The sequence below is a fragment of the Octopus bimaculoides genome, chromosome 7 (genome assembly GCF_001194135.2).
Source record: "Octopus bimaculoides isolate UCB-OBI-ISO-001 chromosome 7, ASM119413v2, whole genome shotgun sequence".
NCBI lineage: Eukaryota > Metazoa > Mollusca > Cephalopoda > Octopoda > Octopodidae > Octopus > Octopus bimaculoides.
Window position 1 is genome coordinate 3,760,817 of NC_068987.1, and position 15,881 is coordinate 3,776,697.

The 15,881-nt window shown below is 38.5% G+C and overlaps 1 protein-coding gene across 4 annotated transcripts in view; it reads right to left on the reverse strand.

The window, feature by feature from the left end:
- Positions 1 to 5,346, reverse strand: part of LOC106871594 (zinc finger CCHC domain-containing protein 24) — an 18,012-nt gene extending 12,666 nt beyond the window's left edge. For 3 of the 4 annotated variants that reach the window (XR_001409671.2, XR_008264551.1, XM_014918111.2), the window contains exon 1: positions 4,722 to 5,345. Coding sequence is in view for 2 of the 4 variants with exons in the window: in XM_014918111.2 (XP_014773597.1) it covers positions 4,722 to 5,042 (321 nt within the window). In the remaining 2 variants the exon portion in view is untranslated. Of the gene's footprint in view, positions 1 to 4,721 lie in introns of all 4 variants that reach the window. The other variant, XM_014918112.2, reaches the window with a different exon arrangement.
- Between the last annotated feature and the right edge of the window lie 10,535 nt (positions 5,347 to 15,881).

Here is a 15,881-nt window from a genome sequence, read left to right on the forward strand (position 1 = left end):
TGAAGAGTTAAAATTTCATCGGTTGGTGGTAGGAATTTTAAAAAAAAATTCAGCGTAGGCACCTACTTAAACAGACCCTGTAAGTAGGTACCTATTCTGAATATTAAGCACACCCAAATGACCAGGAAATAGTGTTTAAAGAGGACAATGATTTAAGTCTCACTGCTCCAAAAGAAAAAAGCCTGGAAAAGTGGTCGTTAAAATGATGATGTTGTTGATGTCAATGATGATGATGATGCTCATGGAAATGATGACGATGCTCTACCCATTAGTTCTTGTACCTGTCGATTCAACAAAACTATGTTTACTTTCTCTTCAGGTTTGAAAGAATTTTGCTTTAACTTGGTATAACTATAAAGCCATTCCGTGGGGTCTTTGTCTACGATGTAGCATCAATAATGCCTCTTTGTTCCAACCAGAGGAAGACGAAACTCTGTGCTGCACCGACAAGAACATAGAAGCAAGACCATCTATGTAGCTCTCCAGCTGAGAAAAAGTATAAAAGGCATCTTGAATTGATAGTAGGGACCTTGGACAAGTCTCTTCATCTACAGTCCCGGGCTGACCAATGCCTTGTGAGTGAATTTGGTAAACGAAAACTGTATGGAAACTCGTCCTGTGTGTGTGTGTGTTTGCCCTCCACCACCATTTGACAGCCGATGTTAATTTGTTTACGTCTCTTCAATTTTGCGGTTCGGTAAAACATATATTAATATGTTTAAGATAGGTACTGGGGTGGACTTGTTCGATTAAACCTTTAAAGGTGGTGCTCCAGCATGGCTGCGGTCAAATGACTGAAACCAATAAAAGATAAAAATACGGTGCGTCTGGGATCACTTTATCCATTGTGTCCTGTTTTATACATTAGGGTGTAACTAGAAGATTTGGCTGCTACTTCTAGCATGCTGAGTAGCCATTCTGAATAAAGCTCCTTCGTTGGTTCGAATCCGACCGAAGTCAGCTTTACCTTTATCTGTTATCTTTTACTTGTTTCAGTCGTTAAACTGCGGCCATGCTGGGGCACCTCCTTGAAGAATTTTTAGTCGAAAGAATCGACCCTAGTCCTTTTTGTTTTTTAAGCCTAGTACTTATTCTGTCTGTTTGTTATGTTACGCGGACGTAAACACACCAACACCGATTGTCAAGCGGTAGAGATCAAAGATACATACACGACAGGCTTCTTTCAGTTTTCGTTTACCAAATCCACTCACAAGGGCTTTGGTCGACCCCAGGGCTATAGTGGAGGAGACTTGACCTAAGAGACTTTATGGCGTATCTTCAGACCCTAAGACCTGTTGGCCCATGGTGTCTTTAAAATATTGAGGGAGAAACCCAGGGTAACCCTATAAACTGTCCTTCACCAGTTTCTAAAAAAAACGGTATACACACACAAATGTAGATATGCATATGTGAATATGTTTGTATCCCTCCACCGCTTGAACAACAGGTGTTTACGTCCCTGTGACTTCGTGGTTCGACATAAAAGAACGCTAGGTAGAGTAAGTACCAGACTTTGTCTTTAAAAAAATGACATTACATGGTCACTGTTATCATTATCCAGAAAAAGACAGGATGGTCACCAATGGAACATTTTCGTTTATAGGTTTGTTCGATCATAAGCTATCGATTGATAGGATCGTTAGACCATGGGCTAAAATGTCTGCAGCCTTTAGTTGTAGCCTTCAACATTCTGAGTTCAAATCAACCTGGAATTTTATTTTGCCATTAAACCTTCCAGTGGATTCAATATTCCTACAAAGCCCCCTGGAAGGGAATAGAATAACAGTAAAAGACCATTTGAGTAGATGTCGATCTAAACAACCCCTTCAGACAAGTCAATAAAAGACCGTGAAGGGTTCTTGAACATATTTCTTCCAGCGTACCCATTTATTTTTTCAAGCAGTGTTGGTGTGTCCCTTGAGATAAACATACAGGTACAACATCATTTTTTTTTTGGAACGTTTGATTCCAAATATTTTACGGATTACTGACTTTTCCGAATCAAAGACGTTCACCATAGTCAACCCACTCTAAATTAAATAAATATTCAGTTTATTTGAATAATTATATACAGGTACCTCTACATTAGTGTAAACTGGATCAGATTATTAGAGGTCCGGAAAGGTCGGTGTTGTTCTTGAATTGTCGAGGAAATCGACCCCAGGACTTATTCTTTGTAGGCCTGGTACTTATTCCATCGGTATCTTTTGCCGAACCGCCAAGTTACGGAGACGTAAACACACCAGCATCGGTTGTCAAGCGATGGTGGTGAGACAAACAGACACGAAGACACACACACACACACACACACACACACACACACACACACACACACACACACACACACACACACATATATATGATATATACGACGGGCTTCTTTCAGTTTCCGTCTACCAGATCCACTCAAGGCTTTGGTTTGTCCGAGGCTATAGTAGAAGGCACTTACTCAAGGTTTCACGCAGTGGGACTGAACCCGGAACCGTATGGTTGGGAAGCAAGCTTCTCATCACACAGCCACGTTATTATTATATTTGGGGGTCAACGCGGTGAGCTGCGCTCCTTCCGGTTCTTCTGATTAAGTTCAATTTCCGCCGAGGTTAACTTTGCTTTTCGTCCCCCTAAGGTTGATCGAGTACCAGTCATGTTCTTGGGTCAACGTAATCTACTCATCACCCCCCACTCTACTATTAAATTACTAACCCTGTGCCATAATTTGAAACGTGTGTTCAGAATGAAGGCGACTAGCTGGCAGACTCGTTAACACGCCGGACAAAATGCAGAGGAGCATTTCTTCCGGCTCTTTACGTTCTGACTTGAAATCCTTCGCTTTTCATCTTTCCGGGGTCGATAAAACAACTCGATGTAATCAACTGTTACTCACCCCTTTAAATTGATGGCTTTGTGCCAAAGCTCGAAAGAATTGTTATATTTGGAGTCATGGCTTCGAAACAAACGGTTTCTTTTTATATAAATGCTATTTTACTAAATCTGCGAAGCACCTTTGAAAAAGTTGTCTGGGACAACTTTAAAATTCCGAGGCTTTTATGAACCTCACCGATCTCTATAATTTCTCTTGTGTACACGTGCCCCGGTTTGCAAACTCCAGCTCTACGTGATCGCTCAACCTGCAAGAAATAAGTCCAATCTTCCTCAAATCAGACCCTACTAATTTAAAACGGGAAGGACACATTGAATGATAGAGTTCTAGCTATGAGAGGCCATGGTAGGAACGTCTTTGTTCGTAGGTCAGCTCGATCAGAGTTAATTTGTGATTGAACGACAATAAAGACCTTCTTAAATGTCTTAAAAGACGAGAGAACCTGTAGGCGGCCGTTAGAAGTCGCAGCCAAATTGCCCTCAAATCACATCCTACTAACTAGCTTCAAGCAAAAAGAAGACACACTGTATAACGTGGTCCTAGGTATCAAGGATCACAACCGAAACTTCTGGATCCCTTGGGCACAAGCGTAGCTAGAGTGTGTGCCGCCCCCGGACCCCACAAAAAACACATATTGCCTACAGCAGAACCAAAAGTGGTGCCTCTTTACAAGTGCTGTCAGGGACGGACCGCCCTCCACCTAGCTACGCTAGTGTCCTTGGGGTTAAACGACTGGGGTTAAACAACTTTGCCTAAAGTGAGAATGAATTGAAATAATAAACATCCTTCAAAAATGGGACGTCAAAACGTAAATATCAAATAAAGAAAGGCCGATTCCAATCATGATTTTAGAACGATACAAGATCAAAGACAGAGGTGGCACCCCATCAAGATAGGTAAATGACACAGGTGTGTCGTTTTCTAATGAGAAAATTTAAGTATGTAAATATGTCAGACGATATGTATCTGTTGGATGTGAGTTGGGTGTAAAGCATTAGGAAATAAAACCTATTCTCTATGTATACATAGACACATACAAATATACATTCATATATACTTGTGTATGTGTGTTTTACTTTGTTACGTATTGGCTGTGTCCTTTTCGAATCATTTTAAAAGAAAATGTTTACTTAAATACTATTATAAACACACATAGCTATACTTAAACAAAAGTTCCTGGCACTCTAATATTTGTATGTATTTATATAATTACTTAAACATAGAATTTCTTAGAATCGAGGCTGCTATACGGTGTAAAGATTCTCGTCTTAGTTTCACAACTTGGCAGACTATTATAATTTCTTATATTAATAATGATTGCTTACATAACTTTGCAGGTATAATGAAAAATCGTTTGTAAATTAAATTTAAAATCAAAGAGTGTGAGCAGGCAAGAATATGAAGGAACTAAGAAATTCAAAGATTTCTTTGATTCTAAACCCAAACAATTTGCTCATATTAAAATCAGTTTACGGTAATGTGTAAAACTAAAAAGTCTAATAATGGTATAGCAGAATAAATAAACATGGAATGTTTTACGCCATTTTTTACAGATATTTAGATATTTGACTTTGGAATACTTTGGAAATGGCTTTTGATTGTAAAGGAATTACGCACTAATTAGCTGTTTAATTATATATTTAATGTCGTTTCGATTACTTGCATTGAGTAGCAAAAAGTTACAAACATATACACAATAAGTTTTGATCAAAATAATCAAAGAAATTGTTTGGATGAGAAAAACAAGAGAAAGAAATTCAGCAACTTTTTTAGAAAATAATACTTGACCCTTTTTTCTTTCTTATTTTGTTTTTGTTTTTGTTTAAGAGAAAGGACTTACTTGTGTGATATTGGTTAGAGATGGATTAGTAATCGTAGATCCATTTGACCACATTTCATTGAAAACATTAAGACTGCGGCCTCTGGAGCTTAAGACCTGTATGGTATTATCCCATGGTTCAAGACTCTGTCCAATATTTGTGTTAAGAAAAGAACTAGAGGTAACAGATTGTGTTGAGAGTGAGTTTGTTGCCCATGTATCACTATACAACGACTGTCCATTTTGTGGAACCCCTTGGCTAGAATCCGTGATATACACCGTGAAAAGCTGTGCTGGTCGGAAGGGAGATGCATTTGTTTCTAGTGCTGCCAAAGACGTCATTACTTCGGCACAATAAAAGTTAGTGGATGAGAAAAAATGACGAATGTTATTAAAAGCAAATCGAACGGCTAACTTAGCCAACTTTTAATGTATCATTCGTTCTTTCAAATGTATTGATAGTTCTCTCAAGAAAAGTATTAAATCTTGAGATTTTAAAATGGTAAATTCAAGGACTATCATAAAGAATCATATTTGTTATTGCTAATTTCTAAGGAATCTTTAGTAACTCCATTTTTCTTTGCGATTTTCCTTATACAATAGAAATGGACAGTAGTTCAGTGAGGTAGGGGAAGGAAAAGAGTGTTGCAGTCAGAAGCCACGCTAAAACTTTTTAGCCAATCAGTGTAAAGAATCTAATCTTAAGAACAGATGCTGCAAAGTGAAAGCGAGACAAGAATAAGTAACAGAATCTAAAAGGATAGCAGAAGTAATTCTTCCTGGAAGCTGAAGCCCGTCGAAGAAATGTTATGTTTATGTAAGTTTTGAATAGAAAGTTTATTCTTAACGTTGACAAACGACAAAATGACTTCAAAAATATGTCATGCCCTAAAAATGGTCAAGTAGCACTTTACCTTCTCATTTTACACACTAGAAGTCGTTTTCATAACAACAAGTCAACTTTTAAGTGGCTGAAAAATTGTGTTTATTTTGATTTTAAGACCCATCGGTGCTGACGACTTTGGTATTATGACGATAATATGCAAAACTGAATTATTGCGTATTCTAAGATATTTATTTCTTTTCGGATTCTTATAATCTTTAACTGAGTAAGTATCCTTTTAAAACTATATGTATATATATTCTTGGTTCAGTTCTACTGCGCGTGGCACGTTTGGCGAGTGTCTTGTACTATAGCCTCGAGCCGACCAAAGCTTTGCGAGTGAGTGAGAGACCGTCGCTTGACAACTGGTGTTGGTGTGTTTACGTTCCTGTAAATTAGCGGTTCGGTAAAAGACTCCGATAAAATCTTTTAGAAAATAGGCTTAAAGAAAATAACGACTAAAAATTTTACAAGGCGGTGCCCCAGCATGACCGCAGACTGAAACAAGTAAACGATAAAAAATAAGGAAAACATATCCGTTAATCTCAGAGATTACGCGGTTTTGGTTTAGCAAAAGAAACAAATTTTACCAATTGGCATTTGAAACAGTTTTGGTAGACCTGCACAAGGACGCCCCCACCCGACTTAGTTTCCACAGAAGTTTCAGAAAAAGAAATTTTTTTTTCATGAAATTTTCTACCAACACCTTTCAGATGTAGATTGCGATTATATCAAAATATAATATTAAAAAACCCAAAAAGTTGAGCGAGCGCGCACACACATACTCACACACACAGCGTATAATTTTGCTCAAAATTTCAAATGACGTTTTGTAGGTGTATATGTGACGTGTGATAATATGTGTATGTATTTAGGAATTGTATGAAAAAAATGTGAAAATATTTTGTGAATCGTAGAAGTATAACTGATTTATTGCAGATAAATTTTAACAACAAAATCTTATATGGAACCCCAAGGGCTATAGAGACCCCAGTTGAGAATCTCTAGAGTAGAAAAATAAACGAAAGGGGAAATGAGGAAAGCTTGACAATGCAGAGAAGAAAGTTGATAAGGTTTGCATAGTTAGAAACTTTCTTCAATCCCCTTTTCGCCTATTATTCTATTTCTATCCTACAATGCTTCAAGCAAACTACAACGCTTTTCTAGTTTTAGAAGGTTACAAAAGAACGCATAGACTTTTGTATATTTAAGAGGTAAATGTATTCCTTAATAGTCCTGGTTTAGTTGGATTAAATTATCGAGATTTTATACCGCGACGAAAATGTACTGTTCTAAAGAACTTTTTGGTTACCGTTTGTTGCTCTTTCACTTAAAATAGATTATGAATATGTATCTTATATTTAGGACCATGCCCTCGCTTGTGTACACCAGTGTGCTATGGGTTCCTCGAACGAATCCTCTGCATAGACAACAGCGAACTGATGTTCGAAAATAATAATAATAATAATAATAATAATAATAATAATAATAATAATACTGGGCACTGCACACATCCTACGCAAAACACTTTCAATACAGTAACCATAAGAGCACCACAGCAAACCACAGCACATACCCAAGGCACACAGAGCTGCGCTCGGTAGTGAAGTGAAAGCACGTTATAGAAATAAAACTACTGAACAATAATAATAATAATAATAATAATAATAATAATATTATTAATAATAATAATAATTGAGCAAGAATATAGATTTTGGAACAGAAATTGGAAAAATATGGAACCTCGAGACTAAAACAATACCTGTTGTCATTGGTGCCCTAGGAATGATAGCAAAAGGGGCTGATTGCTACCTAGCTCAGATACCAGGAAAGTCATTAATAGAGGACTGCAGATAGACGAAGAGGCATTGATGCGTTAAGTATGGCGATAAGATAAGAGACAAATGAGCATTGAGTTGGTTTAAGTTTAAATGAGCAAGTGTTAGTGAGTTCAGTCGAGGCACCAGTCTAGTATATTATCAATATAAAAGAAAAAAATTATCCACCAAAAGACACAACGTTCTTGATATGAGAACAGTGCTCTGCTGTTAGATATAATCGTGTATTGTAAAGTGTTAGAACTGTTCGCGACTTTGAGTAACTTTTGGGTGCAGTGTTGAAGGTTTTTCCAGAATTCTTCATCAAAGGCTGTTTGACCTAAAAGATAAATGTAAGGAATATCTTAATTGTGCATCGTTGATACATTTTGAAAAAGCAATGTTTTCTTTTTTCCTTCTAACTCTTTCCACTGTTTTTTCTTGATGTCCTTCGCTTCCTTTGGAGCATTAGCCATCGAATCGATGGCTTTTCTCCATTGTTTTCGACTCTGGGCCGTCCCTTCTGCGTCTCTTCAGTTGTATCCCACCTTTTCAGCTTCGCCTCAGTATCCTACACATGTCTCCTCAAAGGAAGCCCTTTCTTTCCCAAGCCTTGTTAGTTTTGAATTGTCATGGATGATTTTATAACGTTGCTTTTTTTTTTCTAGGTAGGGTTATCGGCACTATGCAAAGAGACGGTCCTTATTAGTCTGTCGTCTTTCTTTTGGCTTGTCCAGTATGGGACGCCCTGCCATGAGCTCTCAGGGTTATTGAGGCCATAATAAGGTCTGTACCTTATGACGGTCTTCTCAGTGTTGTATGGCTCAAATCAGGGGTTCTCAACCATTTTCTTTATCTATGAACCCCTTTGATTACTATTTTATTCTGGTGGATCCCCATAGCCATTCAACGTTTAAAAACTAGTTTTAGAGATACTTCTTCCAAAATTCCTATTTTGTTTTTCACACAGGCTCAGGCAATAAATGATTGATTTTAGTTTGGCATTTTGTTCTTTATTTATTGCTGGGGAGGGAACCACAAATAATGCAAAGTTTCCAAGTCTTAAAAACTTGGGAGTTTTTTAAGTGAATGGATGAGATTGTAAGGTTCATTGAGTATGGAAGGCATTTAAAGAGTACACTGTTTTGGAGAGGTTAGTGTTTAGTTCAGGCCATGCGCTTTCACTGGTATTTTTTGTTTTGAAAAGATTTTAATGCGTGTACATAGAAAGTAAAGAGAGACATTAGATAAACAGGATGATAAACAGATTTTTAATTCTAAAAAGAAAATCTAGAGAAACTGATAAAGGATAGGCGCAAAGAATAAAAGCAAAAACGAAAAGCAGATAATTAGATGATGTTCTGATAAACCATTGAGAATCTTCTCTAATTCACTTTCAAACAGCCACAAACATATGGTCTAAATTGTTAGACTCAAAATACATCGGTGAAGTTAAAATAACAGTAGTTATCTATTACAAACCACTGCACGATGAGATATAACGTTTACAATGAAAACAACTGTTGGCACAGTTGTACAATTATTATTCATCAGTGCATCGAACAAAATGCTTAGCAGCATTTCTTCCGACTCTTTACGTTCTTAGTTTAGATGCCGCCAGAGTAAATTTTGCCTTTCATCTTTTTGGGATCGATAGAATAAGTACCAGTCGAGAAATAAGGTCGATGTGACCGGCTTATCTCTTTCTCACTAAAATTGTGCAAAAATGAGAAATGATTATTGTTTGTTCAAAACTTGAGAGACGATCGTGTCTCAGCTGAGATGTTTTATATTAACACACAAAGCACAATAGGCCACGATCGTGGCCGTCAGGCACTGGTCGACAGGCCACGATCGTGGCCCAGATAGATGCATTTAATTTATGGACGTTTGTTGGGGTCTAATGTCTCTCAAACGCTCCGATACCCGCCAGAATGCAAGAGGACTAATAGTTCAGCTAATGACTTTTCAGATGATGTAAAACTTGCCACCATTATATGCTAAAACGATATTTTAACTATTTCTTTGTTTTTCATGTGTGCATGGTAGTCTCATTTTCATAAAATGTGCTCAGCAGTCCATGCTATGTAAGTGAAAATCCCAGCGCTTTATGGGTTAAAGAAAAACCTGATAAGCTGTTTTTGTCAAAACATCAAAGTCTCAATCTCTGTGGTTTTGTCTAATAAAAGATTTTGAACCGACTCGTGGATCCAATGCCTTTTCAGTGAATGTTACTTCTTGTTTGTAATATATAGTCTTTCTAACATACTCTTTTACTTGTTTCAGTAATGGATTGTAACCACGCTGAGGCATTGCTTTGATGGGTTTTTAGTCGAACGAATCGATATTTTTTGCCGAACCGCTCATTTACAGGGACATAGACAAGCCAACATCAGTTGTCAACCGGTGGTAGGGGATAACATACACACACACACACACACACACGTATACAACTTCCTCATGATTTCCATCAACCACACGGCTATAGTCGGCCCGAAGCTTTAGAAGCCCCTTGCTCAAGGTGTCACGCAGTGGGACTGAACCTGGGCCGATGTGGTCGGGAAGTAAACTCCTTACCACACAACCATTCCTGCACCCCTCTCTCTCATTTTCTGTATGCACGTATGTATATGTACGTATGCATGCGTGTATGTGTGTATATCTATGTGTACGTATATGTGTTTGTACACATACACATATCTGTATATAATATACAAACATAGACAGCGCCTATATCAAATAACTTCACGTAATAACGGTAGAAATTTTGATTCATTAAATAGAGATTAAATATATTATTTTTCACGAGAAATATATAAAAGTACTCTGGGCTATTTTAGCTTCGTCTTTGTATAAACTTCAACAGGAAGTAAAAAAAAGTAATAAAAGGTAAACCGCAAAATTATTTTGAAACATGAAACTCTTCAATTTACAAGATTCAAAAAGTTTCCGACGCGATCGAAGTTCGATTTTGTAAATACACTCAGTGTTCGAGTTACTTTTGGTATGACATTCTCTTCACGGAAAATCGTTAATAAGAGAAAGACAATCTATTTTAAGTGATAGAGTAGCAATATAAATGATGGATGGCGTATAAATGTTCAGCTTTTGCCGAACGATCTGCACAAATGATTTGTTTATAGTGATCAAGCGTATGTGCCGTACGTTGGCTCATTCTCTCCATCAAATCGACCTTGCCAGAACAGGCACACGGTGTGCCGCACATCAGATGCCGAAGCAATCACAGAGCAACGTGAGATGAAGTGCTTTGCTCAAGAACACAACGTACCACCTGGCCTAGGAATTGAAACCACGATTTCGTGATCATGAGTGCAACACAATAATCACTAGGCCATACGATATAATAATAGGCACTCTTTAATTATCGACGTCCAATGTATTTTAATTAATAAAATAATCGGAGAGCAAAAATGTATGAAATTAAATGTTTTGTACAAAAAAAATTCTTTCACAGAAGAAAACAGTAATCCAATTCCTTGCTTTTTTCCTTCTACATGAAGTAGCGATCGTTATTCCAGAAGTCAGCTGATCACCCATCTCACGAGTATAATAGGTTATTTGTTAACCTTTCTCTCTACGAGAGAGAGTTTCTCAGATATTTTTTGAATGCGCGACCGACAGCTGTTGTTTGCCAACAGTGAAAGCAGGTAGAGTAGGCACGACACTGGCCCGTTAGTAGCTCACTTCCAATTTGATAAGGTTAACAGTCCGCCTCGTCATGTTGTACACGCCAGCTGTTACAATAAGGACAGTCTGAAGATATTCGTGAGTATGGGTCACGAGAGCGCAGCCGTCTTTCTGTATACTGCAGCTCCGGGACTCGCTCTTTTCAGAGTTCTATAATTGCATGGAACCGCCTGATGATAAAGCGCTCGATGTTTTATCCGACGTTCACTCTAATACTGTTGCCGTCCTTTATCTTGTTAGGAATCCTGATAACACAAGTGGAATATGTTAAAGAGTATTTATGCTACCACACACTGTTGTTTCATTCTTGTGCGCACAAAGAAGGGCTCGAACTCCGATAGAATAGCTAGGTGTTGAGGATAGCTGTCCCCACTGTAGGTGACGATTTTACGGGTGCAATACTTTCGGGTCTGCTGTATAGTCCTGTATAGGTGGTCGGGAGCAGAGTGGAAAACTCAAAGAGATGCCCTGAACGGCACACACTTTAGCTACGCTACGGTCGGACTCATCTTCCGATGGCCACCAGCGTTGCTATACCAGCATAGAGCTTGTGGGAGATCTTAACAAATTTACTGGAGACACCCCTGTAAGAGCTCTTTTTGGGCAATGTCGAATACTTGGAAATAACAAACACCACACATCTGGTTCTGATGCATAACTATTCTTCTTTATAGCCGTGAAACCTAGGCAGCCTATAGTCGTCACTTAGGTCGTTGGTGCGCTATCTGATGAGTTGCCTCCTGCTATCCAAGGAATTACTTGGGGTTAGCGTATACCACAAACTGAAATCATTGCAAAACCTAACCCCCAAATTATTTTGCTCATAATTATTCAACTCCAACCGCGGTGGTTCCACTGCAAGGTGCAATTATTGTTGCGGTATGATGGCTTGTCTGTTTCAATGACCTTAAGAGCTATACCAGCGGAGCGCAAGATTCTCGTTGGTCCTCTCGCGCTGGACAGATCGAACGATGGAAGCCTGACTAATATGGCCCGCCTCTTTACAGAGGTAAAATGGGGAAAGTTGTGTAGGGCCAACAGCCCTAACTAGAAAAAAAAAGTAAAGTTACAGAATCATTGATGACAATTCAAAACCACCAAGACCTGAGAGAGGAAAAGACAGCTCAGAGTTGAGAACAGAGGAGAAAAGTTGTCGATGGCCTCTACTCTGCGGAGAGTGAAGAGCCTCGGTGGCTGGAGCGGACCAAAAGATATCTCCTTATCAGCTGTCCCACTGAGTGAGTATACGACCAGCGAAACCATGGACGATACTCAGCCGAAGAGCCAAAGATGCACTCTAAGGATCAAATACAGAACGTCTTGAGAAGTTGTAAAGTCAGATCCGAGTATCTGGAGGCCAATGCTGCTGACCATATCACTTGTCGATAGTTGTGAGGAAAAAGTTTCATTTATTGGAAATAGAGGAGACTGCTGAAGAGATCTGGGAGAGATGTATCCATGGTGGTCACGCTTGCTACCATTACATATATTTGTCATTTGTTTATTAGAGTTTGTTGATCCAGGAGAGAACTGTTCAGTTATCAACATTTTACCGGCAATTAAGGGTGGGGGAAATCGTTATGACATTTTGATGGGCCATCAGGAAGAGAGAGGGGCGTGCGTGTGTGTGTCTGTGTGTACTTATAATTTTTCGTCCGAAGTCCTCCAATGACAAAACAGAATCCAATTCGAATAATGGTTTCCTATTTAGATGCTGAGTCGGTAGAGAGCTGAACAAAATGTGTTGTATTTAGTTACGACACTTTACGTTTGCCGAGTTTTATTTCGTGGCTTCATGAAATAAAGTACCAGTCAAGTACCGAAGTCGACATAAAGTACCCTTGATGCGAATGGAATTATAATACAAGAATGAAAAAACACACTCAGCCAGGCCTATAAGAGGACACGGGGCAGTAGGGGTTCAGTCAGGACGTCGACCTAGAGAGTCATGGAAGGACTCGGCAACACATGAGAGCATCCTTCCTATATATATATATATATATATATATATATATATATATATATATATATATATATATATATATATATATATATGTATATATATATAATTACATGTCCCGGAGAGCGGAAGTAGTCTTGTTCTGCCTGGCAATATTTCTCTCGGAGACCTTGGTACACAGACTGTTCATGTCTACATCTGTAATAATCAACGTCAAATCTGGTGGAGGGGTGGGGCGGAATAAATAATAGTTTAGTATTCATAAAACTTCTTTACGTTGCTTTAAAATATACTTAAAATGGGACATTGAACTTCAGCCAGCAAGCAACTTATATAACGTCGACACCAGCACATACTATCTCCGCCAGTGATAAGCATCAGTAGCCATGAACATGTAATCTATATTGTTACTTAAATCCTATTCACACAAAATAGTTTTTCTTACGACGTAGCCAACAGAAGCGAAATATTCACATCTGTGTAGATCAGTGGTTGTCAACTAGGGTCTATATGGCCCTTAGGGGTCGATAGAAGATATTTTTGTTAAAACTTACGTATAATAAATCGGTTCTACTTCTACAATGCACAAAATATTTTAACAATTTTTTAGCACAATTCCTAATAATATTTTATTATAAAAATATGTGATTTTTAAAACATCGAACGGCCACGAGGGTCTATCCGAGCAAAATAGGATTCAAAGGGTCCATAGGCCAAAAAAATTAATAAAAAAAAATGATTGAGAAATACAAGTCGAGATGTATTTCCCTTAGATTATAAGAATATTTGGATAGCGTAAACCTAGTTATTCGGAAACCTCGAATTACGAACTACTGGAGATTCTACTCTCTCAAACATTGATACAGCATTCAGTTATTTTTGGCTGGATTACAAGGAAAATATTTCTGTACTTGCCGTAAGCGCGGTAAATGGAAATAAAAATTATTTTCAAACATTTTAATAATTTGGTTGATATAATCGACAAGTCAGAAAAAATATTCAAATGAATTATTTTCCCAGTCTTATTATTTAGAAATATATTAAAGTTGTATAAGGGTGTTAGTGAGGAAACGTCAAAGCAATGTCGATACAGACTTTCATCTAAGTGGGGTCATTGTATTGACCCCGACTGTCGCAGATTCTTTTTAATTGCTTTTTAATTATTTACCAGAATAGCTTCAACATTTACAGTATATGTTTTCGTAATGGGGTCAATAAATTGGCGAGAATGATTAACCGTAAGATGTCGAGAATTAAGTACAGAGACTATTATGAAAGTGAACCACCCATCTGTAACCACTTTGGCAACTGGGAGAACCGACCATTGTTGTAGAATTGGTATTAATGTCGATGTACTTCTTTGGCGGATGTAAAATATTAACGCGTCAAGAAAACGAAAGTATATAATAATTTCTTTATTGGATAACTAAGAACGGATATAATGTAACTAAGTCGTCTGCACTTAATTATCAACTGTTTCGTTATCAACTCTCTTTGTTTTCATGTGACATGCACACAGGCGTCGGCGATCATGACCTCCATACTACGAGACGAAAGATGAAGTCTAAGGATACAAAACCCTTTGTTGAGAAAAATAGAACAATGGCTTTCCATCGTCTTCTGTTGGCTGATTTACAGTTTATTCTGCAACTCTTTTGCTCTCCCGAGTTTGCTCTTAAAACAGAGGACCTGTTTATATCTTCGGAAGAAGGGATAGTTCGCGTGACATCTAGGTATGTCCACACGGTGGTAGGCTTGTGTGGCGAAACGTTTGGAGCCAGACCTCCGAATCCTGAATGCCTTAGCTTCTGCTGTCTGGTACGTAAATATAGTCTTAGATAAGTGCTGCCATCCCGTGCTAGAATAGAGCGGGGAGTAGAAGTGGTTAAGAGTATCTCCATTCACCCTCAAACTTCTGAATTCCTGAGTTCAGAAGTTTGAGGAACCTCATCCTCGGCTGTAGTTCATTGATTGTCCAAGACCATTATTCTCAATAATTATGGAGTAAAGCCGTTCGAATTTTGGCACAAGACCAGAAATTTTGAGGGGAGCAAGAAGTTGATTGCATCGATTTGATTATTTTATCGATCACGAAGGATGAATAGCAAAGACAATCTCAGTGGAATTTGAACTCGAGACGTAACTTAACTAAATATTGCAGGCATTTTGTCCATGCTTTAATGATTTGACCAATTCGCCATTTTGTTGCTGCACAAAGAGTCACACCAATGCGTTTGTCTACCGCACAGATTCCCAACCAGTGTGCCGCGAAATATAGATATGTATGTGGGATCATAATTGATCATTTAGAGTAAAAAATATATTTTCATACTATCTTTTTTTGAGATCACAGCCGTGGCCGATACCATTGTCGAATAACCAGCCCATTATAAAGTACCCTTGAATCGTCGGGCGATACGCTACGCTTGAGAAGATCTATTGAATTAAGTAAAATGGAAATCGATGTTATGACCGATTTCAGTGTCGCCTGACTGGCACCAGTGCTAGTGGCACGTAATAAGCACCATTCAAGCGTGGGTCGATACCAGTATTGCCTGACTGGCTCCCCGTGCCGGTGACACGTAAAAAGTACCATCTGAACGTGGTCGATGCCAGTGCCGCCTGACTGTCTCCCGTGCCGGTGGCACGTAAAAGGCATCCACTACACACTCGGAGAGGTTGGTGTTAGGAAGGACATCCAGCTGTAGAAACCTTGCCAGATCAGATTGGAGCCTGGTGCAGCCTCCTGGCTTGCCAGTCCTCAGTCAAACCGTCCAGCCCATGCCAACATGGAAAACGGACGTTAAACGACG